This window comes from Clinocottus analis, unplaced genomic scaffold (assembly GCF_023055335.1).
Source record: "Clinocottus analis isolate CAN_PGR_092001 unplaced genomic scaffold, fCliAna1.0.p SCAF_6, whole genome shotgun sequence".
NCBI lineage: Eukaryota > Metazoa > Chordata > Actinopteri > Perciformes > Cottidae > Clinocottus > Clinocottus analis.
The window spans coordinates 16,364,347-16,391,695 of NW_027176218.1; the positions used below are offsets into that span (position 1 = coordinate 16,364,347).

The 27,349-nt window shown below is 43.0% G+C and overlaps 2 protein-coding genes across 2 annotated transcripts; one reads left to right on the forward strand and one right to left on the reverse strand.

Moving 5' to 3' along the window:
- The first annotated feature begins 3 nt into the window (after positions 1-3).
- ttc38 (tetratricopeptide repeat domain 38) lies at positions 4-11,209 on the forward strand. The gene is made up of 14 exons (XM_068602699.1): positions 4-107; positions 494-571; positions 720-801; positions 3,623-3,794; positions 5,145-5,318; positions 6,301-6,376; positions 6,699-6,818; positions 6,998-7,057; positions 7,286-7,324; positions 7,767-7,848; positions 8,334-8,499; positions 9,601-9,760; positions 10,260-10,333; positions 10,701-11,209. The coding sequence occupies exons 1-14, from the start codon at positions 78-80 to the stop codon at positions 10,786-10,788; spliced, it is 1,401 nt and encodes a 466-aa protein (XP_068458800.1). The 5' UTR covers positions 4-77; the 3' UTR covers positions 10,789-11,209.
- On the reverse strand, positions 8,975-27,142 carry tspan33b (tetraspanin 33b). Its single transcript, XM_068602700.1, has 8 exons — positions 27,035-27,142; positions 23,209-23,266; positions 22,534-22,661; positions 22,284-22,358; positions 17,454-17,549; positions 16,919-17,047; positions 12,724-12,885; positions 8,975-11,338 (listed from the first exon to the last, which is right to left on the reverse strand). The coding sequence occupies exons 1-8, from the start codon at positions 27,128-27,130 to the stop codon at positions 11,270-11,272; spliced, it is 813 nt and encodes a 270-aa protein (XP_068458801.1). The 5' UTR covers positions 27,131-27,142; the 3' UTR covers positions 8,975-11,269.
- Positions 27,143-27,349: the final 207 nt, after the last annotated feature.

Here is a 27,349-nt window from a genome sequence, read left to right on the forward strand (position 1 = left end):
TGCTTATAATAACGTGAGGATCGAAGCTCCTTTAAGTATTCCTCGAAAGTCTGGACTGATTACATCCCAACTCCAAAATGATGGCATCAAGTTTCAGGGATTGCAAGGTCAGTAGCCGCTTTTTGGAGGAATTACGTCATCGCAAAAAGAGATAGCTGCGACATTCGCCAGCAAAGTAAACTCAAGCAAAACAACTTTGTGTGATACGTCGACGCAAACTCCGTTAGGTCGGTGAAGATGAATTGAAATGCATTGCGGTTCAGCCTGTTTTTGACGGCTGAATCATTCAAAAGCTGACCAGCTGTGCACATATTTCTCAGGCGGACTTTAAAGAGGAAGAGAAGAAGAAGAAAAAAAGTGCTCAGTAGCGATAATGGCCTGTACTGTGTGTGTGTGTGTGTGTGTGTGTGTGTGTGTGCATGAATACAAAACGTGCAGTGCTGGGTGTGTATACGGTATTTACAACAGCATTATTACGTTGTCCCCCTCACAGGCATGGAGTGCAGAGGGTCTTCCGTTGTCCACCAGCAGTAATGAGGCTTGCAAACTTTATGACGCCATCCTCACTCAGGTATCAAACATGCAGCGCACACACACACACACACACACACACACACACACACACACACACACACACACACACTTACGCACTGTTGTCTGCTGCGTGAGTGAAGCCTACATTCACAATGTACTGCATGTCAATTTTCTTTGGCTCCTAGTATGTGAAATGGCGGAATGATGAGACCATGGGAGGATTTGAAGGATGCATGTCTGCTATCCAGGCAGCGGACCCTAACTTTGGTAAAAGGATATGTTCTTGAACGTTATTTGCTCATTTCATTTAAGCTTTGGCATAAGATGGTGTTGTGGTTAAAACGATAGTCCCTTGCAGGCAAAAGTGTCCCGACCCCTCTTACTGTCCTGTGACTTAAATCTGACTGGAGGTCCCACAAAATACTCGATCAGATTGGCCCTTAGTGATTCCACCACGCACAGACCGAGACCAGAGACTGGACGAAGGCTTTCTTTACTCCACCTCAACTTTATTCATAACACCGGCGAGCTAGAAGACCTCTCAAGCCGCCAGAGCCAACGAACTAGTAAACCTCAAAAGGTTTAGTGATAAGCATATTTTTCGTGCACAGACTAAAGGTTCCTTCCTCCCTACATCTGGTCAGTTTCCTGTTGCACAACTTTATTTCCATCAACGAAGTGTTTTTTCTTGAATCTGGGCTGTGTTATGTAATATTTGGGAACATAACAATGTGATCCGGCCAAATCATGTCCTAACATCTCTTTCTTTGGCCTTCGTTACTTGGTTACGCCACAATAAGGCCATTCCTGTTCCTCGCTCAAGCGTTCCCATTCTCACCCTCTCTGGCTGCGTGTGTGTTCTCTCCCCTCAAGGTCCTAGTGTTTTGTATTCCTCCCAACGCAGTTAGTACTGACCGGATGTTTGGGTAAGAAAATACCCACCTATCCTGAAAATGCCGTTCCTTAATGGCCTGTTACAGCCTGGTTAGTTATATCTGAGTTAAACATTATATTCACTTAACCCAACCCTTTGTTTATACGGTGTACACCTTACCAGCCCTTAGTTTATACGGTTTATACCTTACCAACCCTTAGTTTATACGGTTTATACCTTACCAACCCTTAGTTTATGCCTTACCAACCCTTAGTTTATACGGTTTATACCTTACCAACCCTTAGTTTATGCCTTACCAACCCTTAGTTTATACGGTGTATACCTTACCAACCCTTAATTTATACGGTGTACACCTTACCAGCCCTTAGTTTATACGGTTTATACCTTACCAGCCCTTAGTTTATACGGTTTATACCTTACCAGCCCTTAGTTTATACGGTTTATACCTTACCAACCCTTAGTTTATACCTTACCAACCCTTAGTCTATGCCTTACCAACCCTTAGTTTATACCTTACCAACCCTTAGTCTATGCCTTACCAACCCTTAGTTTATACGGTGTATACCTTACCAACCCTTAATTTATACGGTGTACACCTTACCAACCCTTAGTTTATACGGTTTATACCTTACCAGCCCTTAGTTTATACGGTTTATACCTTACCAACCCTTAGTTTATACCTTACCAACCCTTAGTCTATGCCTTACCAACCCTTAGTTTATACGGTGTATACCTTACCAACCCTTAATTTATACGGTGTACACCTTACCAACCCTTAGTTTATACGGTTTATATCTTACCAACCCTTAGTTTATGCCTTACCAACCCTTAGTTTATGCCTTACCAATCCTTAGTTTATACGGTTTATACCTTACCAACCCTTAGTTTATGCCTTACCAACCCTTAGTTTATACGGTTTATACCTTACCAACCCTTAGTTTATGCCTTACCAACCCTTAGTTTATACAGTGTATACCTTACCAACCCTTAGTTTATACCTTCCCAACCCTTAGTTTATACGGTTTATACCTTACCAACCCTTAGTTTATACCTTCCCAACCCTTAGTTTATACGGTTTATACCTTCCCAACCCTTAGTTTATATGGTGTATACCTTATTCTTGCCACCATTTCCAGCTGCAGTACTGTGTGTACTGACTGTGACTTGAGATACTTTAAATAGACATTGACAAGGCCAGATCCTTAAAGTCCTAGCTCGAGTTCGAGGGAGCACCAATAAAGGTCTTCAAACATTGGACACAGCTTCCTGAGTAATAAATAGAACTGACTACAACCTGTAAACGGCAAATATTAGTTCAACTGAACAAGCACTTTTTCAAATAGACCTTTTAGATGTGTTATAAAGCACAAGTGCAACTAGTAACAATACAAACAACCCGCAATCAATGTCCAGTTGGACCAGTTCCATGACCCGTGAGTTTGCATGCCAGCTCTGTGGATTGACTCAGACAATGGAACGGAGGATAATCTATGTTATTAGTCAAGACCTTTGCCTTTCCTGCCATGACCAGTCAAAATGTCTGCTCCGCCTCTGTGATACGATGACGTCGTGGATATTTCGCAACGACTTCCACTGCTGTCATTTATTTAGCAGAAGTATTAAACCGTTGACCTTGAGAATTAGAGGTGTGACTCGTAATCGACTTTGCGGACGCTGCTGTTTATCTCCACGAGGTCAAGCTCTCGAGTGTTTTAAATTGTTGTTCATGCAATCTAATCAAGCTGTTGTTGTGCAGCTTCCAATATTAATGTTACCGTGAACTTTCATTCTGCTAGAAATGCAAACAAAACACGGAGTCAGACCTTTGAAATGTTGGCTATTTCATGGTTGCATAATGAAAACAAATTGATGTCATAAGGTTTAAGTTGAATAACAGTATTACCACGAATCAGAGTTAATACAACAGTTCTCTTTGGACTGAAAACAAAGCATTTCTCAAACAATATTTATAACTATTCATAACTTTCTAAGCACACACACACCTTTGCTGTCGTTGTTGTAGGATTGTCAAAATGACGGACAGGTAGCCTCATGTGATTCATGATTGGAGCATCCAGTTTGATCTTAAGTCTCGTCAAACATGAACACAATGTGCATGTTTCTCATGCGAACTGTTAATTTGCAGTATGAAAGTCCGGAAGGAAGGACCAATGGTATGTGTTTTCCCTGTAGTCATGGGCCATGTGATCAGTACGGGTCTGGAGCTGCTGTCTACAGGGAGCTCCCCGCGTCTGAACGAGGGCCTGGCGGGCGCCGTGAGGCGCATGGTGGAGCTGGCCAACAGCCAGGTGCTCGCTCCCCGAGAGAGGCTGCACGTCGCGGCGATGGAGCACTATTCACACGGGTAAGGTCCAGAGCCGGGCTTCCGCAGGAAGCGCCGTGCGAACCGAGGGTCACGCCGGGGCCGGCGGGCACGAAAGAGGATCTCAAGACCGTGACTGCTCTTTGAAGTTGTGATGGAGATCCCAACACGCATTATTGTTGTCTTTTAATGAAATGTTCAGCATTGTACCCACTCCATTGAAGTGCAGTAGTTGCAGTAGTATCGCCCTGTGATTGGTGAGTGGTATATCAATTAATTAAAACTACACATTCATCACTAATCATGAATTTAACAGCACATCTTCTTAAAATGTTTATCTTAAAATATCAGATTTTTCAAGACACGCCCATATTTGATGGGTAACCAAGCAATTTTATGTAATATCCGACAGTCAGCCCCTCAAATGGACCCACAATGCTGCTGGAACAAGTCAGGAACAAACCATTGATTGTTCGGGCTTATTCCTAAGAAAAATTTAACTAAATATACTCCAAACAAAATACTAATTGTATGTTCTTAAACTATACATCAAATAATATCCAGCCTGTACACAACAATCTGCTCCTGCCAACTGGCTGGGTGCTCCCTCTACGTGGGAGGTGCCCGACGGTTCTGCTGTCCTCGTCTATATATATATATATATATATATATATATATATATATATATATATATATATATATATATTTTTTCTCCATCTCTTGTGCAGTTCAGCTGGCTGTATGCACTTACTGAAAGTTGCTTTTTTCTAAAAACATAAATTGGAGTATATTTACATAGATATTCTACATCTCGCTTCTTTTTTATGGATTATCTTTCAAATGCCAGTATAATGATCTCGCAAAAGATACATTTTCACTGATTTGCCAGTGAAAATATCTTTTGAAGTGAGGGCTACAGGGCAGTCGGTCAACATCGGGTTCAAATTTAGAAAAAAATCTGTTTTGTTTATCATCCTGCCAGAGGGATTTTCCTGTGAAAGAATGAAGTCTTTTGAGACTACAAGAGTGTTTTTAAGTTCCTCTGTTTCTGTCCCCGTGTGATACCGTCACATGCTTCAGATACACAGCATTCATCTGTTTTATTGTGTGCCAAAGCATCTTATGTAAACTTTAGTCACACAGTGCAGCAAGTAATATTCAGATTCCATCTGCAGTGTCTTATTTCCCCACGGTATAAAGTATTATGAACTGTAATATTTAGAATTACATTTTTTATGTCTCAAAATTGTCTTTGAGGATACTTATGTTTCGCAAGGGCCTCTAATTCCCTCCGTTCAGCACAAAGTGCATTGACATCTGAGTGATTCTCATGGTACACCTCTTCCATTGTCCTCTGTCAATATCTCTAACAGTGACTCGCTTTTCTTGCAGACGTTTTACGAAGGCCTGCGAGGTATGGGAAGACATTCTGGTGGAGCACCCCACTGACCTGCTGGCTCTCAAGTTTTCTCATGATGGTTACTTCTACATTGGAGCCCAAGCCCACATTCGGGATTCTGTGGCCAGGGTGCTGCCCCACTGGAAAGCAGACATGCCTTTGTTCAGGTACAGAAGACAAACACCACATCACTTTATATGACTTCATAATCATGCAAAAACTCAATGTATTGGCCGGGTTTTATATGTAATGAGAGAGAAAGTGTGTGTGTGTGTGTGTGTGTATATATACATATACATATGTATGTATGTCCATTTAGGAGTGAATGGGCCTCCATAGACCTTAATGCATTATGAAAAATCACTAGTAGCACATACGATAATCATAATATATGTAGTGTGTAATACTGAACAATTTAAAAAAAATAATGGAGTTTATGCTATATAAAATAGCTGTTATATGCATGAATACAACAACTGTCAGAGGATTTGAAAGCACCTAACTACAAATTAGTCGCAGGTAAGAAAGACATCAAAAAAAGGGAGAAAACAAATGCATGCAAGAAAGTATGACGTGTTTGTGTGGATCATCACAGATTAAAGTGTCAGGTAGGCACGTGCAGACACAAATCGTTTAGATCCTAATGTACCAGTTTATTGCAGGGTGTGGCTGGTCAGCGAGTGGTTGTAAGCCAAGTGTTTTTTACTGATAAGCCAGCAAGTGTTTGAAGAAGAGGCTGCTGAGGCCTCAGAGGGTAATCTCTCGCACCGCGGGAAGCCTCGCTCTTCGCCCTGCAATCACCCATGTCCTTTATGGGTAAAACCTCCGAGCAAGTAAACGTTTGTTTTCTTCCACATCTTTCATTTGACGACACAAAGTCAAAGCACGTGCTGTATCTAGATGAGTCAGACCGAACAAGAGCCAATTCATATTTAAACATTTAAGGGTAACATTTGTGTCCCACAGCAATTATATCTTCAAGCGACGTCTTGTTTTACCGAGACAAATCCTTAATATACTGGGACAACATTCCCACAGCGACAATAAATGCCCATTTTGCGACATCGCAGTCGGCTATGAAGGCAGTCATCAGCATAATTAAACGTCAATCATGTTGACTTTTAAATTAAAAAGTGTTTGTTCCCTCAGCTATCTGAAAGGAATGTATTCCTTCGGTCTCATGGAGACCCGCGCCTACGACCAGGCTGAGAAAGTAGCCATGGAGGTGAGATTTTATTTTCCATTATGGTGCATTGTAAACATGCATAAGGGTCCAGGCTGTTTGTGCCGGCACTGCTCGTGTCACTTCAGCTCGGAAAGTAATTTTCTGCCGAACGCGAATAATAAGAAATGTGTAATGCATACAAAGTAGTCCTGGCATGACAGTCACTCTGGGAAAAAAAACAGATTAAAGAACATCGTAGTTGAAATGTACGATGGTAATTTAGACTTGAGCTTGCCATCATTTTTGATTTTGCTCTGGTTGTAAGAAATGCGGCATCATTTTTTTCTGCGTCTGCGTTGCTTCTCCTCTCTCTTTGGTGCAGGCCCTCGCTCTGGCGCCGGATGATACTTGGTCTGTTCACGCGATCGCCCATGTTTATGAGATGAAAGGAGAGGTGGACAAAGGCTTGAAATTCTTGGAAACCAGAGAGAAAGACTGGCAGGTAGACCGTGCGCTATTCCTTTTCCCAAGTGTGTGTTTTATTTATTTTTAAAGCAATAATTTCAGCTACCATGTACAAGCTGTGTACAAGCTGTGTACAGCTTGTACAACGAAATTCAATTACAAACTGAAATAGCCCACGGATGATTTTTTTTTTAAAGTTGTGTTGTTTATTGCCAGGTGTGTGACGTGCTGGCCAGCCATAACTATTGGCATTGGGCGCTCTACTTCATCGAGAAGGTAAATATTGTAATGAGCTTTCTCATCCGAGCGAATAGCTGGCAGTAAGCGTGTTCGCGGAGCTCGTATTTATGATATCCTTTCCCCTGGGTAATTTGAAGTCTGAAGTTGATTATACTGCAAGATTACTTTGTGTTTGCATCTGTGCCACACAATCTATCAACCCCACTTATCGCTCAAGTCTGGGGTTATTCACATTCACCTTCCTCACCTCTTCCTCCTCCACAGGGGCAATACGAAGCCGCTCTGCAAATATTCGATTCTCAGGTTGGTTTGCGTTTAACTTCAAACGGTTTAAAGCTTCAACGGTATATCGGCTCGAGTGCAGCCACACTGAGTCCTTTCAAGAGCCTTGCATGTACCAATGCACTCGGGAAATCCGACTAAAAGCAATGTGTTGTGCTTGTTGTGAGTCAAGGAGGCAAGTGTGCGCAAATGGAAGTTAAATCCATGTGATGACACATTGCACTGTCAAGTGCCAAAGCTAATTATTTGTTATTCCCTCTAAAAATAAAAAAAAGTATGAAAGCAACAGAAATGCTGACATAAAGTTAGATGAATGTTTAAAGTGCTCACATAAGGGGAATACCACGAGGCGTAAAAGTGTCTCTTTTAAAAATGCATTACTCTGGAAAATGTCCTTGTGTGGATGCAATTACACGTTACGTGTGTGTCCAAGGTGAATAAGTACGTGTTTGTCCTGCATTAGGTGTTCAGCCGTTGCAAAAAGACAGGATCTATGCTGGAAGCTGTGGATGCCAGTTCAATGCTCTGCAGACTGGAAATGGAGGGTAAGGTGACGTGGTGATTCACAATGTAACCGCTGTCTGCATTCAGCAAATTGGAAAGGTAGTTTCAATCTTACCGTTCACCGAAAGGAAACACGATATTTTGGACAAAGTGTCGGTAAAATTCTGGAAACGGTGTCACTTCTCCTGCTGATTGGCCTCATGAAGCTGTTGCAACATTTGCTAATGTGTTGCTTACTGGCTGAAGGACAACTGCAAGTCTAATTTGGGCTAAATTAAGACGTTACGGTCTTCAGCGATACTGCTAATGAGGTGAGATAATCTCAGTTATCATACCTCATTAATCTGAAACTAAAGGCGGCTGTGTTGGGAACGGCTGCAATTAGCAAATCGTCTCAGTCCATTCCAACTAAAACGGAGCCCGAATGACCCGGGGACATTTCAAAATGTGTCTCATGATAATGTGGCCTTTACGTAGCCTTCACGCAATATCCGTGCGTGTCTGTCTGTGTCGGCGCGTGTGTCAGGTGTGTGCGTGGGGGACCGCTGGCGAGAGCTCCTCCAGGTGACAAAGCCTCACAGCGACGATCACGTGACCATGTTTAACGACCTCCACTTCCTCATGACGTCGCTGGGAGCCAAGGACAGCGGGACGTCTCGGCGCTTGCTGGAGGGCCTCCAGGAATTGGCTAAGTAAGTTCCGCACCATTTCTTCTGTTCACTGCACACCTCGACACTCATCGTGCCTTACATAAGAGCCACACAGGCCTTACGTAAAACGGAGACAGAAAACAAGGCTGAGCGGAGGCTGAGCGGAGGCTGGCGAGGTGGAGAGCGCACGCGGTCGGGATACAGAGCTGCAGTCCGTCTCAGGGAGTCTTCCCTCGGTAGCAGATGCACCAGCAGCTGCTGCCTCTGTGGAATTGTGGTTACAATGTGTTCTGGCATCCCGAACACGGACGTCCTGTGCTCTCCATTTTGTCCGGCGTGCAGCCCGCAGAAAACGCAGCCACTTAAAACCAGTTCTTTAAATTAACCTCATTTTCAGCGTTATGTAATATCATGCAAGTCACAATAGATGGGGAGTGATGCACCTTTGGGGGGGGGGGGGGAGCAGCTCTTTAAAGTACATTTCTCAAGTAAGAAGCAGAAACGTCCTCTTCAAGACAGCTTTACTTTGAATGATCAGACAAGACATGAGGATGTTTGAGCTTTGCATTCATTTAATTCCATCACTGGCATGTTTACCGTGCCTTATTACCTTGGTTTGGAAGGAATGCAGGCACAGGTTAACATAATCCATATTTTTGCCATTTTGTAATTTCACATACTTCCTCTTACGAACAGAGGCGCTGACTTTCAGCATTAGCTAATCCAGTATCCAGCATTGGCTTAAACAGCATGGACTCTTTGGCCTCACTGTGAAGGGACGTCTTAAGACGAGTCATGCTTTAATACCTCCTGTCAGTCTGTACAAGAAATAAACCAGCCTGGAGTTTTTTCCCATAGATTTTGTGGATGTTAATGGGTTGTTTTTTTTTAAAGTAGAAGATTACACGAGTTGGTAAGAAACATTTACGGCTTTCATTTCATTAAACCCGAAGAGCTTCCTCATATAAAAATGCGAGGCGCCTCGTATGTATGAAATTACTTGTTTGGAAAGCAGTCCGTGAAAGTCTTTGAGGGGCTCCTGTTGGTTGACGATCTCTTAAAGTAAAAAAAGTTACACTTTATTTATTGTTTTCAAAACCACCCAACTGTACCAAGAAATGTCTTGTCGTCTTTTCCCCACAGAGAGCCAGGGGACAATCAACAGCATCAGCGTGCGGGGACTGTCGGTGTGTCAATGTGTCAGGCCATGATGGAGTACGACCAGGGCCACTACGACCGAAGCGTGGAGTTACTGTACCCTATACGCTACCGCGTGTTAGATATCGGTGGCAGTGATGCGCAGGTGAGGTCACCGGGCTCTCTGTGGTAAACTCCAAGCAAGCAAGCAAGAAAATAAAATGGACTCCAAACCAAACTGCGGGTCTCCGATGCACAGTTGAAACGCGTGAGGCCTCGAGGCTTCACTTTCTTTCCCCTTCGATGACATTGATCATACTGCATTGATATTTCTTGAAAAACAGAAACCCCTGTTGTTGTTGTTGTTGTTGTTGTTGAAATAGGCCAGAGGTGAAGAACACTCTGCATAAGAGCCCGAGCCTTTCGGTGCATGAACATGCTCCAGAGTGTGAGAATGTGGAGCACAGTGCACCGGCACATGAATAATGAATCTGTGATGGACGCTGATGGACTTTATGCATTTTATGTTCAATGTGTTCAGAGAACTATTCCCCAGGGTGCAACAGTGTACATACAATACAGTACAACAAAAAGGGGAGAAAGACTATAGACAGTGTTGGAGCGGGGTTATGTTTACTAATGGTTTTGTCCACTGTTGTTCTCAGAGAGATGTCTTCAATCAACTGCTTATTCATGCGACCATAAAATCGGAGAATAAGCACCATCAGAAACTGGGAAGGTAATGCACAACAGGGATTCCCGGCCAAACAGAACGCCCCAATCATCTCCCTTTTTTTAGTCGCCATCCATGTGTGTATGTGAAAGTCTGCTCAGGAAAAAAAAAGAAGAAGAAGAAAGCCCCTTGCACTATTTAAAGCGCTGGATTTCATCATGATAAGTATAGTTTCTGTTGGGGCCGTAGCGATCCACTCCAGTTTCCCTCAGTTGCCAGAACACAAGCTGTATGCTCCCATTACGCAACCCACATCCCCTTGTCTGTACATCATGTTCGGCTTTTATTATTGATCAGCTCGGCCTCTCGGCTTGTCTCTGTAAATCTGTGTTTAAAACTTTATCCTGTTCTGTGTTGTGCCGGATTCCTGCAGATGTCTTCTGATGGAGCGCGATGCCATGCGGCCGAACTCCCTCCTGACGGATCGCCTGATGAAGAGAGCGCTGGCTCTTCACAGCTAGACGGAGAGCTACACGTCAACGTCAACTTCGACGTCAGCGCCATAATCTGATGCGCTGGTGTTGGGGCTTTTCGGAGACCCCTTTACTAACCCACACTCTTTTCAATGTGCAGCTAGGTGCTCTTTTAGATGCAGACCTTTTATGTAATTTTAAGTGAACACATTTGTACCTCTAATCAAAATGGAGCAGTGCAACTGTAACATTTCAATGTAAATGCATTAGGAATAAAATCAATACAATAGCCACGCTCAAAATCAATAAATATACACTTTGAATTTAGCATGTGATGCCTTTGGGCAACAAATTAAAGTGCACTACGCTTTTATACCTAGAGGCAACAGCATGTTAAAATAAGAAATGTATTGGATGTCGCAGTGATACAGTAGCAATAAAAAAAGATGTCCTTGCACATGTCAGATGAGCCGAGCTGAGTACTGCAAGTTCTTTTCTTCCTGCCTCTTCCCCCCGCGGCGGCCCGCTCTCACAACACTGAGGTAATCTCATCTTGGATCTGAGAGATCAGGATCTGGGACAGCACGATGCCTGCGATCTAGAGGACAGTAGCAGCCACTTTAGATTGCACAACAGTTTCTCCGTGACTGTAGCCCTACAGTGTGCGCCGCGCGGCTCAAGGTCCTTCCTGCTCATTTGATACAAGGATGATACAGTGGCAAAAGGACATAGGACTGTTTGGATTGTGACATTTGAGTTTACTGTATAGTCATATTAAGTCATTACATACTGTTTCCACACATATCTCTTCTGATAGAGCTGATCACAAAGTGTTTTCCTCAAGCGAGAGCACACATTCAGGGGCAAACACATCTTTAAACGGGGCTCAATAATTAACGGTTTGATTTAAATGCAGTACTTTATGTTGACAAGTTCAGTAATAGTGTCGAGTTGAAATGTGCGAGACCATAAAGGGAACTTCATATTCAGATTTCCTGCACATCAAGGCAAAACTGGAATACTGGTGCAATTGTTTTGACAGGACTCATGGGTAATTCACATGCTTCCCTCTTAGCAGAATCTTTGGGGACCCAATCAGCCAGATATGAGAGCAAGACAGATCAGGCAAAAGATCCGGTAGCAAAGCCGCACACTGTGGTGGAATGCAGCGTGAGAGCAGCTGGATCCTTTTGATAGGTAAGCGCGCTAATTACTTAGAGGCAGCATTTGATAAGTGCTTATCTGATTTCATGGCCAATCAAACATGTTTGACTTGACTTATAAGCCGCGCTTCATGTTGTGTTCCAGGTGTGTTTTGCAGTGGTGCTCAGTGAGTAGGAGGCGCTAAATTGTATGTTATCGCGCGCAGACTTCTACCTCGGTCGCGCATTAACCTGAGGTTTCGGTCTAGAACAGTGCAATAAATGAATAATGTGCAGTTAAAAATTCATTGTCCCAGTGTGCCTAGTTATTGCTGTCTAGGTATAACCCTCCATTTCAAATCAGTTCTAGCTCAGTGGCCCCACATTAACCCTACACCCTGTTGGTTTCTTTTAGAATGAAAATTTCATTAGATTGTCTTTTTTTCTTCCCCCTCCTAACCGAGGACAGGCCTATTCAATGTGAGACTGTTTGTACTTGTGTGTGTGTGCATGTGTGTGTGTGTGTGTTCCTTAAATAAAGGTGCGGGGTCCTGATTGATGAAGTGTTGTCCCGACTACTTTTTTTAGCCCCGTCCAAATACACCGTGCAAGTCTGCCTTTGAGGGAGCAAAGCCCGTCAATATGTCGATTGCTCCACGCTCAACCCAGTGAGCCTCCAGTTGATGCCCATATTGACTTGTGTTTGTGTGTGTGTGCGTGTGTGAGCTTATTTAAGACGAGACTAGAATCATTTCTCAGCCGGAATTGTCAGAAATGGTAAATGGCTGTTGTCAATTAGGGTGCAGCCTGTATTAAGCAAAGTCACGTGTGGGGTTGTTACCTGAGGCAAGGCCAGGCCCAAGGCGAGCGCCCCCAACAGCAACAGATGAGACTCGATCCACAGCACTGCTTTGTCCACGCAGCCGACAGGGTAGATTGACTTGTTGGCCTCCAGGTGGCTCAAGGTTTGCACCCCAAAACCGCACATGGTGTTGATCACCGTCTGTGTGCCAGACGGACAAAGGCAAAGACGAAGACAGAAAACGGCAGAGTTTGAGAGATCGTCGTGCGTCTTCACTATTTCGGTCTTGTCTATTAAACCCCCGAAAACACTGTAGTATTCAGAAGAGACTCTCACGGGCTGATGTTCCCATCTCTTATGTTGTTTTGAATTGACATTGTATTTTCACTACTGTGACAGCCGAGGGAGAGATCTGCAAATGCCTGTTGACTGTGGAGAATAAAGACGGGGAAAGAAAACAGCAAGATCTCGATACGAGCATATCCATTTGATGTGACAAGAAAGACTAATCAGTCCCTGAAGTAAACCATGCAGTTGCAGGCTATGAACGGCAGGCTGCAGCACTGCAACAGCTCCTCTAGTGTTTAATTAATAGATTTTTCACCCATGTGGAAAAAAAGGCCGCTGCGATATCTTTTTTCATGTTGTATGATTTAAATTATTAGTATGATTGATCTACATGGACTTTTTTTACTGTCTTCACATAAAATACAAGGAATTGCTATCGGTGGCTTGTAAGCTGTCCTGCTGTGTGTCTGCATTAGTAAGCATTTTAAATGTGTCTTTGTGCGGGTGCAAATGAGTGTATTCATGCATTCATGAGAACAGTATTTACATATATACTGCTTGTGCTCCAGCATGCATCCTTATCTGCACAAATTTCATTTGGTATGCCAGTGCAGGCGCTGTGAGTGTTGCTTCTGTGCAGAAAAAAAGTGTCATTAAGACTCGACACTTTTGAAACGGATAAATTGTAACTGCCAATGCTTCAAAGGTTGGTCATGACACTGCTGCATAGATTGCATATCAGAAAGCATATCAATGCTCTATGTTTTAAAGGTGAGCATTACAAGTTGGTTAGCTTTAGCTTACCTTGATTATTAACTTCATTCAGATCTTTTGTTGTTTTGCTGCAAATAACCTCTTGGAGCTGGCTGGCTCTTAAACAGACACTCAAAGTCAAACTTCATCCTTGAAAGCTGCAGATTCTTCACAAGGAACAAAGTGTTTGGTCATTATCAGACCAGTTATGACAACAACCTTTTTGGAATAGTCTTCGATGACATTTTGGCAAAATGCTATTTTGATTTTATTCAACAAACCACACCATTACTTTTTCAAAATACTATACTGTGCGTTGTTTAAAATGACAATTTTTGACTTTCTTTCAAAATACGACACTATCACTTTTCAATGACTTTTTCCATTAAACAAAGAAGCTGTGTGGCTCCAAGACCAGAGTTGTTGTCTGTACAACTTATAAGTTGCCTTTATCTCAACATGTAAGGCATTTTTTATGAATGTACTAGCCATGTATAAATAGGATGACCCCAGTATTAATCCTACATAATAACATCGCTGACCACTTCTCTCTTCAACAGGAGAAACAACTCTCATTGGGCACTACACCAGACTTATTTGAATTTTTTGAACAAATCTGAGCTGTGGACAGTTATTCGGAGGTCTGTCACCAGGATACTAGGCTTTGCTTGTTAAAATGAATCTGCTCACAAGCTATTACTTCCCCTTCCCTTTGTCACACATGTCACGTGAGCAAATCTACATTTGCATCTTAACATCTCACACAAAGAAGTGACATTAGGAAAGCAACCTTAAACTGTTACTTTTCTTGTCTGTAAGTAGCAAAGGTCCAATCTCACAAATTGTGGTGCAATTTCAAAAAATTATCAAGCAGCTTTTGCGGCCGCTAAGCCTGCATCAGATGAGACAAAAAGAAAACTTGTAATTCTCAAAGCACCACCAAAGTGTGAAATGCACCCCTCACTGCAATGCCAAGCTAAAAAATAAACAAAATTGCTAGTGTGATAATTGCACATATTCAAATTAGGTAACAGAGACAGGATATATTTCATGCAGCCTTACTTTGCAAATGAGCCTCACTGCAAAAACAGTCCAACTGTTGTAATCTCCTATAATATCATGAGCGCAACATCATTTGGTAAAAAACGGTGTACAATTCATTGTTCTTCCAGCAGCCACATCTGTACTTTGTGAGTTTGCCCGTTTGTCATTGTTGACTCCTGCTATCATGGGAGAATTGTAAGAAAGACTGTTGCACTGACAGAACTGCCAAATTTCCCACCAATTTTGCTGAAACTATCGCCACCAATAAGGCTGTTTTTAGCGATACACATTTCAGTCATGGTCACATCTAACAGAGGCTCAAATAGCCCTGGGCATTAAATCCAGATGTGTAACACCCTGTATTAAGTAAGGGCCAGATCTTGGCTGTCTGGAGGCTTCCCATCTAGCCCGACATGACAAGCTGAGATGGCAGCCAAGTACACCTTAACTGTAGAAGATGAAAGACCCTTCAGCCGTTGGCTACGCAGGAAGCACAGAATAACACTGATATGTGGGAACCACGGCTGGTGCAGCTGCCATGAAACTGTATTGTCTGGATTGTGTGTCTCTGCAACATCCCTCGAGTGGCTGTGGTGATTTTTAATCGCCTCACTCAAGTCAAACGCGGCTTCATGGACACCAGGTTTAGCTCGACATCGAGAATCAGTGTTTTGGGAGGGAGACAAAGTGTTCTATTCCCAGTTCACCGGAAACCCTAAACTATGAAGATGATTTATCTGTAAGGTCCTGGCCTCATTTGAGGCTCCAGGCTCAAATGTAAGTTTCTGGCCCTGATGGCCTCCTGTGGGACTGGGCAGGGAGCTGGAGTTATTACATATTTTGACTTGCGAGTGTGGACACGTCCCTGCTGCACACAGAACTTTGGGTTCATTCTGTTCGATGCTGAAGCATGATGCCCAACAGTGAATATTGTTTGAAAGGGGTGTGACACTGGTTTAGTGTCTTCGTCACGCGGCTTTTGCTGGGACAAAGCTGAGCTTGTCCAGTAGTCTTTTCTGTTTTAATTAATAGAGGTTGGAGGCCTCTGAAGCCTGTGAGGCTCTCCTCTGGTGTCGTGGAGCGGCACAGGGGCGCCTATGAGAAGATGGGTTTGAGTCGGTCAGAGCCTAACGGCCTAAGAGGCTAACGGCATCGAGAGCGGGACTTGTATGTTATCGAATCAGACATTTGCGTGAGGTTTAGTCACAAATGCCTGGATTGTGGAGCGGGTCCTCTGAGAGGAGCTACTCACTACTCTAGTCAGGTCGTGTAATTGTGATCATATTGGTGAATTAAGCTCCGCCCAGCTTGGAGGACGTGGGAGGTTTGGGATCCAGCAAAGGAATTCGCAGTTTCTCGACAAACGTTTCGAGAAGATTCACGAGTTCCTGATGGTGTGGAACAGAGGTGCGTCCGGTATGTCCTCCACGTTGTCTCCTTCCTCATCCAACACCCCAGTACGCCACATGGAAGTACTGCAGTTCCCTGTGGTGGGCATACGGCAACTCCTCGTGCTCTCCCTTGTCTGAAGGCTTACAGTGAAAGCCAATGTGGGTCTCGCTGGCGACAACACGACAGCTCTCTTCTCTCCCGTAATATTTCAACCGCTTGTAGGCTTCGCAGGTGTACAAGAAGGAGAATAGGTCCTCAGCGTGACTCTGCACCACACAATGGCCGGAAGGTGTCCCCTTTGGTCCACAGTCAAAACAACGCATGCATTTTACCATAGCTAGCAAGCAATTGTCAACAAAGCTAATGTCAGCTGGCTTGATGTTAGCAAAGAGCTGAGCTGAATAAGCAGGAGGTACTATTCATACTCATTCACAGCCGAGCATAGCCAAATTCAGACTGGGTTGGGTGTTAAGGGCTATCGCTTTATTTAGTGGATGCTGCTGAGACATAGCATAACGTTAGTAGGATGAACTCGAGTTCAAAATAGAGTAACACTAAGCACAGAGCACCTTGCTTTCCAACTCTGAAAACTCAGCTAGAAAGAAAATTTAACTGTCATAAAACCTGATCCTAGTCAATTTTACGGCAGTGTTCAAAGTTTAAATTATTTTCATGTCAGCCGTTTTCCATGAAGCTTGTGGTTAGTAATGAGTTTGTCCACACATTGTATGTTGTGAGGCTACAGAAAAGCACACACCTCTCCAGGAACAGGGGTGCAGCAGGAGTACGGCACGGCACAGCGCTCGGAGCTGGGGTTCTCATGTGTACAATTAAAGTACAGGTTCCAAGACCAGTCTGTGTAGTTGTTCCACCCACAACACTTGAACTGAGTGGAAAAGAGATACAAAGAGAGTGAGAGCAGAGTACAGCAGGTTTATATTTAGAAGCATGGTCTTGCTGTGAACTGAACATCCTGCCAGTCTGGGCTTCTCCCGTGAGAGAGCCCAGACTCAGAAGTGTGCCAGTGTGCAGATGGAAGAGGATTATCACATGAGAAGACCCGCAGAGTACAAGAACTGTATGTAACATGTTGCCTCTCATGTGGAAATCCCTCACCAAGGAAAACATGTCAAACATAAGTCATATAGCACTGTGGTCTCTTGTTGTGGTTTCATGGTTAGGTGCTCATATTCAATAAACCGCGCGCTGTGATACATTTGAAGGCTTTTGTGATGTGGATAGCCATACAAACACAAGCCTCTAAGCTCTGGAAGTGTAATTGACCGGAGCACCTCTTTCTGGATGTAATCCATCAGGTTCTGCAGATCCAGGTCGTCCCTGTAGTGCACAATGGCTTTCTTCACGAACTTCCCCAAAGCATCCCGAGTCTAAGAGAGGGGACATGTGGGAGTTTACTCACAGAATAATAGCTGTAAAGGTATAACATGGAGTCCTTTTGTCGGTTCCTGTTTGTAAACACAGCATGCAAACTTCACCCCTCTTCTCCAGCTTTACCAGCGAGAGGAGGAAAGAGGGGAGCGCGATGGTGGAGGAGCAAAGCTGGAGAATGAATGAAGAGAGGGGTGGCAGTGGTGAGAGCAAAGCCATGCATCAGAACAATACAACTTTACTTTCTGATTGTTTCATGGCAGTTACTTTCCAAAGCACAAATAAATGCATTCATACCGACTCCCAAACCAGCAGGAGGATGCCCTATTTTTAATGAATGCAGCCGAAGGCACACTTGTTCCTGCTGTGGCCTGTCTGCTCTGCGTCGTTGTCTTTGTCTCTGCTCTACAGCAGAGACAGGGAAAACAAAGAAGCACATAGAAACATGCAGTGACAGGTGTTTGACAAAGTGGAGGTGTTTGACCTGTTAATGAGAATGGGCTGCGCACCCTGCTTATTGGCTGGGGGTTACACACCCATGGGGGATCAAAACGGTCTTTGCTGTCACCCAGAAATGTCGCTAACAGCTAAATAAGAAGAAAAGACTAAACACAGGCAGAGGGGAGGGTCTCTAGATACAGACAGCATGTGGGCAATAAGCCTCTGCATTGGTTTTCAGGAAGTTGTAGCATTATATACCTTTAATGTCAACATTGCTGTCTTCTCAAGACATTCAAATTGCCAGTAGTGAACAACTGTCTCTATAAGCAGGCTACTAAAGTGCTCAGAGAGCGGTGGACTTCTCAGGCTGCTCCCTTAATTACTTGGCTTCATCTGTGGAGGATTGCAAAGAGCCTTTCCGTGTCAGGGCCTGCGAACAGATGCTGTGGAACTCCTCACACAACTCAAAAAGGATCAAATCTTGGATGATTTCAAATCTTAGTTAAAACCGTTTCTTAAGAGGGATCAGGCGTATAATCAAGGTTAATCTGGTGGCTTTTGATATGATTTACTATGACCTTTATTGTTAATAGCATATACAGTATGTATGTTGCATTGCACTGCAAATATCTTTTTTCATTAAAGGCCACACACACATTTTACAAATGAGCTCTTAGGCTACAAACCCTATGATAATAGACCTCTTCATTGAATGTTCTATGTATCTGCCTGTGTAAAAATAAACATAAATGATAGGTTTATACAATGTGCGTTGTAGGAGCATCCTGTGGGATGCATCTCAACAATACGGCAGCAGAGCAGAAACTGCGAGTGCACTCTAATGACAATAACACAATTGTTCATGCTTTTGAGATCAATGTATACGATACATACCAAATACAGAGTGCACACAAACACAAACACACACACACGCACACAGGTCACAAGTTCTAGGCTATAGTAGATAATGGGTTGAATTTGCCCATTTGTTAGGAAATTGTCATCAGCTCCACTTGCGCTGAATAAACAAAGCCCAGATGAAATATAAATGAAATCCATTGATTTGTTTGAATATTCTGTAATGAGGATTTTAAACTAGATGCGGTTGAATCAGACAATAAAATAGTGTGTAACTGTAATTGGTTAGCTTTCATTACCCATGAGATCATTTTCATTTTATTTAGTTTTTATATTCTCACGTATAAGTGTTAGAAAATGTGTTAAATACAAATCTCCATCCTTTAGAAATCACAAAACAAGGAGGACCATGGTTATACAGACTTGAGTACAGATGTAATATATGCTAATAGGAGCATTGTATGCTAATGAGCCAGTGCACTTTAAAATTTCATTCAGCCTGAAATTAACTTCTGAAAGCAGTTCGCTGAAGGCTCCCTGAATTGTTCTTGTTATCGCTGACGTTAGAACAGAGTGATAAACACTGTGAGCTGTATTAAAATAGCCCAAAATCTTTATCATGAGGGAGTTTTATTAAATTGTGTTAGTATTTTCTCGTCGTTTCCCCACCCTCACCCTGCACTCCACTCTTTCTTTCTGCCTCGCCACCTGGTGCAGACTGCTTGTGGGCCTCGGTTCCCATCGTCACACCTCCCCATGTCATTAGTGGCAAAAGTCTCCTTCAAGGGATCTGTTGAAATGGAACATTTGGTTCCACTTTGAAGTGCCGAAGCGTTTGAATCATTTAGCGAGGAAGGGTGCTGCGAGGGTTGTTAAACTGCCCTGTTTAGCAGCAGGCAGTCCGAGCACTGACAGGGAACACAAGGGAGAGCAGAGGTATCATCAGACACCAGGCACCTCGGCACACATTGATGTCAGAGAGCGTTGCCACCGCTGGCTCTTGTGTTTTTATTCTCAGTGGAGCTCTAATGGGATGTTCCCGTAAAGGAGATAAGTTGATGCTAGAGAGGAGATGCTTCCCCTCCCTGTAACCACAGAATCAATCGGTCATATGCTCCGATAGATAAATGCATAAACATCTGCATTCATGCAGTCATTGAGTGGATTAGCTGTTCTCATACAGACACATGCATTTTTATTCAATGATCCAAACAAGGGGTTACAGCAATGATTATTGTTTTCTTAATGGGCAAAAAAAATAAATCCTTCACGCACAATTATATTTAGTCTTTGGACTGTCTTGAAACAATTTTTTTCTTGTTAAATTATGCATACAGTCATCCCTCGCTATCGTTCACCTTTCGCGACCTCGCTGTTTCGTGGATTTCTTTTGGGATTTTCTTTTTTTTCTTCCAGCTGCAGTATGATTGCGCATTGTGTTCGGCGTCCTGATTGGCTAAGGGAGAACCGCGCTAAGGGAATAGCTGAGGGACTGTACTGTACACCCTTGTCAATCAATCTCCTCCGTGCAGTGTCTCCTGTACAGTACAGAATACGTTGGGCTAAAAAGACTGCGGAGCGGCGCCAGGACAAAGAGACACGGTCATTTGTTAAAAAATGTTTGGGCTTATTTTTTTTGAATCCGCGAAAGTGTTAACTATGAGAGTGTTGAGATAAGAGAGAAATGTGAGAAAATGTTAATGCCTGTCTGAGAAAAGTGTATAAAAGTGTGTGGTTAAAACATGTAGAATAATTGTTAAAAAATAAAGCTGCTTACTTCGCGGATTTGCTCTATCGCGGGTTATTTTTAGAACGTATCCCCCGCAATAAACGAGGGACTAGTTCCTCTTGAGGCTCGAAAACTCATTCAGATGAATACAATATCGCCCTGTATGTCCCAATTCCATAATACATACTAATTACATGCTGTATGCACTATGTACAAATGTCTACAGTGTACTGTTTATGTGTACACAAATTTAACACACAACCATTTTACAGGTTAGGATGCAGTACAAAGACGTACGGCAGTCAGAACATTGCACTGTGCATACCAATCTTAATCTGCTGTATGTATTCAGAGCATTAATCTAGCGGCTCACGCATATGTTTTACGTAAAGATATAGTAATGTCCGAGCAGAGAATGACGTCCCTCTTCTCCTTGCTTTGTTGACCGAGCTGGGCCACCCGCCTTTATGTTAGTGCATGTTAGTATGTTATAATATTTCATCTGGGCTTTGTCCTGCGCAGAATCAACGGCAATCAGCTGAATGTTCCTAGAATTGACCAAAAAAATCCAACTAGTCTGTGTGAACTCTTTAACACTCGATTGTTGGCTGAGGCAATTGAAATGGTCCCAATATCGGATCACTTTTCTAGTTTATACACGCAACATGCTCGAGAGGTGTTTGGAATATGTCTACAGTACATTTGTGAGATTGAGACACACTGAGCCAGGTATAAGTTTCGGTGTCGTACCTGAGATCAGTTCTACGGAAATTTTCTTCACAAGATTCTGAGGCACCGAAAACCTCCAGGTCTTTCATAGAACTATAGTTACATCCGTAACCCTCGTTTTTTTTATTATCTCCGAGTCTGAACACAGTGCAGAATGCCTGCCTCATGCCTCTCATTTCACCGTGTTAAAATAAAGGGATCAGGGGAGAGAGAGCGCAGTGACCACGTACCACAGAAAAGCACCCCAAAGCCTGGACATTACATTAACACGTTGATTCAAAAATGAACGCATCCAAAAAGTCTGTAATGGGATAATCCCGAATACCAGAGAAAAACTATGTGCATGCACAGCTACAGCAAGTGCAGAAGGTCAACATGTTAATGATGTTGACAACGGACAGGATACAGGAGGTAGTAATTGTCGGCTACCATTCACCTGTTACATGGTCTAATCGTCTGTTTATGCTCCATGCCTCATCTTGAGTACACTGTTCTGGGTACAAACTGAAGGTCAAATCTCTATAAGGCTAAATTAATAAACATGAATTATACTTAAAGTATTTAGCAGTTAAGTCGATTAACGACAGTGCTTCCTGAGAGAATCAGGATGCGTTCCTCTCCTTTCTGGCAGCTTTCAAAACAAACCTGAAAGGAACTCAGGACTTATAGACGGCGATATAAACAAGGGCGTCTGGTGCCTATGTGTTTTTCTGTCTCCATATGCTGTGCGGCTCTGACATTGACAAGACATTTCCTCCCGGTGGGCTCAGTGGACGTTGTTAAGTTTAATACATTGTCAATTACAAATGCACAGAATGCCCAAAAGCTACAGAATACACTAAATCACTGGCGCTCAGGGCTATTCATGGTTGATAGCGGTGTCACTGCGGAAGAGAACTGGAGACCAGATGTGACCCGAGAGTGAATGTATATGTTAGAATACTAATCTAGTGCACGAGAGTCGTCAGACGTGTACCTGATCAGAGTAGAAGAAGCCCAGAAATGCTATGGCAAGCTGAGTGAGGAAGACCAATGTCAGGCTGAAGGAGAACTGGAGTAAGAAAAGACACGTATACATATTAAAACACAGTTTGACTAAGACAGAATCACGACTGTCAGGTTTGTTGTTACACATGATATGTAAGACTTGGCTTTGGATTAATTGTGATTAGAGCTGCCATATCGGAAGCAAAGCACAGCGCCAGTATTAGCAATGTGTCTATTACTGTCTTGAGGAGGCGAATGTTCTCTCGGAGGGCTCCGATGCAACCACAGAAAGTGATGAAGAACATGACCACCCCCACCACAATTAGGATGACAGCCGGATCGATCAGGAATGTGTCCCGCACCGTGTCTGGCAGAAAGACAGGAAAAGCCATGATTTAATAGTCTATTCGACTCACTGTTTCCACCTTTACTTATTTTCCTCCGTGCTTTTATTTCCATTTTTCAAACCATTATTTATTCTAACTAATTAATTCCCCTCCTTCCCTCCTATTTTGTTTTCCTGTCCTCCCTTTCTACAACGGCTGCCTTCATTCCTTTAAAAATATTAATGCTCTGTTGTGGATTATGAAAACATAATCAGGCGGGCGAGCCCAGGTAAATCCTTTTCTGTTGTCCATCCACTGCATATTGCAAATGAAATGCGAAAATAATGACACAGGGTAAAATGAGGATAAAGCTCAAATTTGACGACCCGCTAAACGTATCAAGCGATTGCATTGTGTGCAGGTGGCGCAACAGGTGTGCAGCTAAAAGAGGCCACCGTCTCACCACCGGCACAGCTCAAGAGGCTGCAATACGTACAAAAAGTGTTAGCTGAAACATAGGAAAGTAAACAAGAGTTTGAGAAGTGACCCGATGCACCTGCACATGTAGGAAGTGTGTCATGTATGTACCTGTAGCCTTCTGGACTTGAGCATACACGCCGATGGCAACAATCAACAAGGAGAAAACCTGGGAACAAGAGATGAATGTAAATAAAAAAGAGTAAAATGCTGCATTCACCGAACAACCAAACCTGGTCATTGGCGAGTTCTGACTGGTTAGACATTCGCTTATTATTATAAAAGATAGATCCACTCTCGTCGCTATAAGCCTATTTGGCTCTGTTCAAAGGTATGTATGAAAAAAGACTTGCCATCTCCTCTAAAAGCTCAATTTCTGTAATTTATTTTTTTCTTTGTTAACTTAAGCTAAAAGCTTTCTGGCTTTAATTCAAATATAACAGTAGAATCCATCTTCTCTCTGAAAAGCACGAGGGTTTAACTCAATTCCCTGAAACTCACTATTCCCTAAAAGTTTACAACTTCCATCTTTTTCTTAATTATCCACTAAAACATCTAGAAAAAGTAATTGATGTTTAATTCTCCTGGGTGTGTCCTTTAATTGGACGTGTGAAAACTTAAAAATAGTGTTTCCATTGAGCGGGCTTTGTTTTGAACAGACTTTATTTGCACTTCCGACCAGGACAGGTGTGATGAGATGAGCGACGATAAGCCTTTCCTCAGATGCTGAGTGTGCAGAGCTGCAGTCGTGGCAACGGCATCACTTTATGTCTTTACAATAAACAGACAGATGGAAGTCAGTAGGAGCGAACAAACAAAAAAAACAAACATATGGAGCTTGGCTTTAATCATCTGAATTTGGATGCCGTCAATGTGGACCATTAAAGTGGAGAAGTCGTTTTTCTGAGCAACCCAGTTCACCTTCAGAATAATAAGACTCTGCTTGAACCTCCCTGTGGAGCAGAACTGACTTTGACTGGTTGGCATCCATCCCCGCTTTACTGAGCAGTAATTTGACTAATGTAGGAGGACAATAGATTATTTATTTTCCATTCTTCGGTGTCTAAGAATTAGGTTGGTTTGGCTGCATCCAACAGAGGCACATAGTCAGAGTGGAAAGAGGTGAAAGAGGGTGAGAACGCGAGAGATGGTGTGCGTGTGAAGAGATCAGGCCGTCTGAGACCTGCTCTGTGCTCCTATAAAAAGATAGAGGAAAACATTTTTCAACTGCTATAAATATTATTTATGTCATTTTTTAATAGGCTTACATATTATTTGTACAACGCGTTTCATGAAGATGGATTCTGTTTGTATTTACACTTGGGAGGAACCACCTTTACGTCCTATGTTTGTGTTGGGACGCATTTTGTTGTGACAAGCTCCTGACGACATGTGCAGCGGTAGAGGTTTTTGTACTCAGCTAAAATATCTAGATTAAAGTGACAGCGAAGTGTTGGTTTCTCGAAGATTATATTGTTTTCCAAGTGGATCCCTTTGCCTCTCGCGGTGTGCAGCCCGCGAGTTTGACTATCAGGAAATACGCGACTCCGTAGTTCTTCGGTTACTGGTGGATTCAAGACGGTGGTGTTGACTGAGGTGCACAGACCAATAAATCCACCAGTAACCGAAGAACTAAGGTGTTGTGTATTTCCTGGAGCGAGTGATACAATTCAATAGCCAAAAGATCCCACTGCATACAATATTGAAGACAAAGGCATCCTTTTAATGAGGTCTCACAGTGACAGCACACAAGCACGGACGGCCTCGTGTTTGTTTGTGTGTGTGTGTGTGTCCAGTAAGTCATATAGTTGCTCGAAGGAATGTTGTATGGTTGCTGCAGACGTGAACTCATACAGACGCTACACAATAGAGAAAGACAAAGACGAGGTGGAGTTAAAGTCCTGTTGATTGCATTGTAAACATTGGTTTCCTCCATTATGTTCCTCACCTTGAGCACCAGTGTGCAGGGCATTCATCTCTAACCTCCAGACTCACACAGTCGCCTGATTACTGATTGTGTATGTGTCAGCGTCTGTGTTGGTACACAGGCTCTGAAAAAAATGGATTTGTTTTGTTTCAGATGTGAACAACCTGAATTGGGTCTCTGGAGGTCGTTAGGACCAATTGGACATGGCATATTCATTTTTTTGGGCTATGAAATAGGTGCAATTTTTATTTGGCAGCCTTTCACGTCCAGCAATTTCTGTTTATGGGCTCTGGGGAAGTAAATTCTTACCTTGAAATGGTTTGTTTTATCTCCCTCACATTGTTTGAAACAATAATCTGACTTGACAAGACAGTGGCAGACAAAACACAAGACATCGATGATGCACATTTTCTTTGGAATTGCAGTGTTTTCAAGTCTTTTGAAGGCACAGTTTGTTTGTGTGTCTGCTTTTGAAAGTATATTTCTGTTTTGTCGGAGTGTTTGCACCTGCAGCTCCGTTTGTTAGTTTGCCACTGTGTGTATTTACGTGAATACGGGTGACAGCGTGCATTACACACACACACACACACACACACACACACACACACACACACACACACACAATGAATGTATTCCAGCTCTGTTTTCAGGCTTTTCAAAAGGATGAATCAGGCTTCTCCTGGCGGATTGTGCGCGCAGGTGAAAGCCAGCTGAACTGAGTCGTGAGGACGCGGGGACAAAGACCTGATGGATTAGGGCTGCAGTGTTCACTTCTGAGCCCGTGTCGGATAAACAAAGTCAACGCGGGCCGGGCTGCGCGGCTGCAGTTACTGCTGATTGCTTCTAAACACAGGAAGAGTGCGATACAGTGTTTGGCCCTCGCTGTGTTTGTTCAGGATTGGATGAACAGGGATGTAATGGAGGTGGTGGGACTCCACCGTGTTGCAGGTGTGATCCGTGCACTAGTAGCAGTAATGTGGTCGGGAAGCGACAAAGTCAGAGAGAGTCTGAACTAAAGTGTGCGTCTGTTTGTGTAACAAGGACTTCTGTTGAGAGACAAAGGGCCGCATGGAAGGTTTAATGACTGCAGTAAAAACGTCTACGTGTCATTTCTCTTTTCCTAACAATCCCAGTTGTCTCCTGGCCTCTCAGTCACACTAACGACCAGCAGTGGAGCTTGTATAAGGATACGTATTGAGATGCTGTGTACCACATGTAACCTGATTAGGTTGGTTTGGCTGCATCTGTATTAGTTTTATGCTTCAGCCATTGATTGACTATTGATTATCTAAATGCAATAGAACACATTTTACATTTTTACTTGTTATCTGTAACTGTTAGCATTAAAAAACACTTTTATCAATGGTTATACATTCATTTTAGCTAACTGTTTATAGCCTAACTACTTGCTTGCTCATTACTACTTTACTTAAAGCAATAAATAAAAATTGTTTAGTTACTCCAAATTCTCTCAAGGTACAAGGGCCTCTGGTTGGAAATTGCAAATTGAAACTGCATGTGAAAGACAATATATATATATATATATATATATATATATATATATATATATATATATATATATATATATATGTATATTATGATATAGACTACCAGCAGACGTACACAGCTGCCAGATATTTTGTAGTTCAGTGTGAGTCAACGCTCAAATGATTTGAATAAACCACGCAATATTTGCCACAGTGATGTATGAGCAATCTGAGTGTCAGTGTTAAAATAGATAGCAGCAGGGTGGCTGGGTGCTCCTGCTGTTTGCAGCTACGGGTACTATCTGAATTATATTTGGCCATTTATTATTTAAAGGCTCTTTTTCTTTTGCATGTTTTAATTTGGCCTCCTTTTCTCGCAGATCAGATTGTTTAGGAAAGCTTCAGCTCCCTGATAGCTGGGGATTTGTATGCTCACAAATATTAACAATGTATGGAGTCCCGGGACACCATAACAGCTGTGTTTTTGTTAGTACTAATCCTTCAACAGAGCGACGCGACTCACCCAAAACAAGAAGCTGAAGAAGAAGAGAAAATATCTGATCCAGGGGTTGACGAAGGAGAACGTCTCGGCTCGGTTCAGATTCTGTTTCCTGTCCATGGTATGTTGGTGTTTTTACAGTCCCGACAGTGCTGGAGTGGATTCAACTTCAAAACAGTCCTCAGGCTGAGCCCCACCCCGCAGATACTCAGCAACCATGTGAGGAGGGGGTTGTTTGCCCGCTGTCGGGGTGTCAGGCTGGCTAAAAAAAGGGGGCATGGGGCTGTGACGCTGCCCTGCCATGCTATAGGGCTCAGAACTGTTTATGTAGACAGGAAG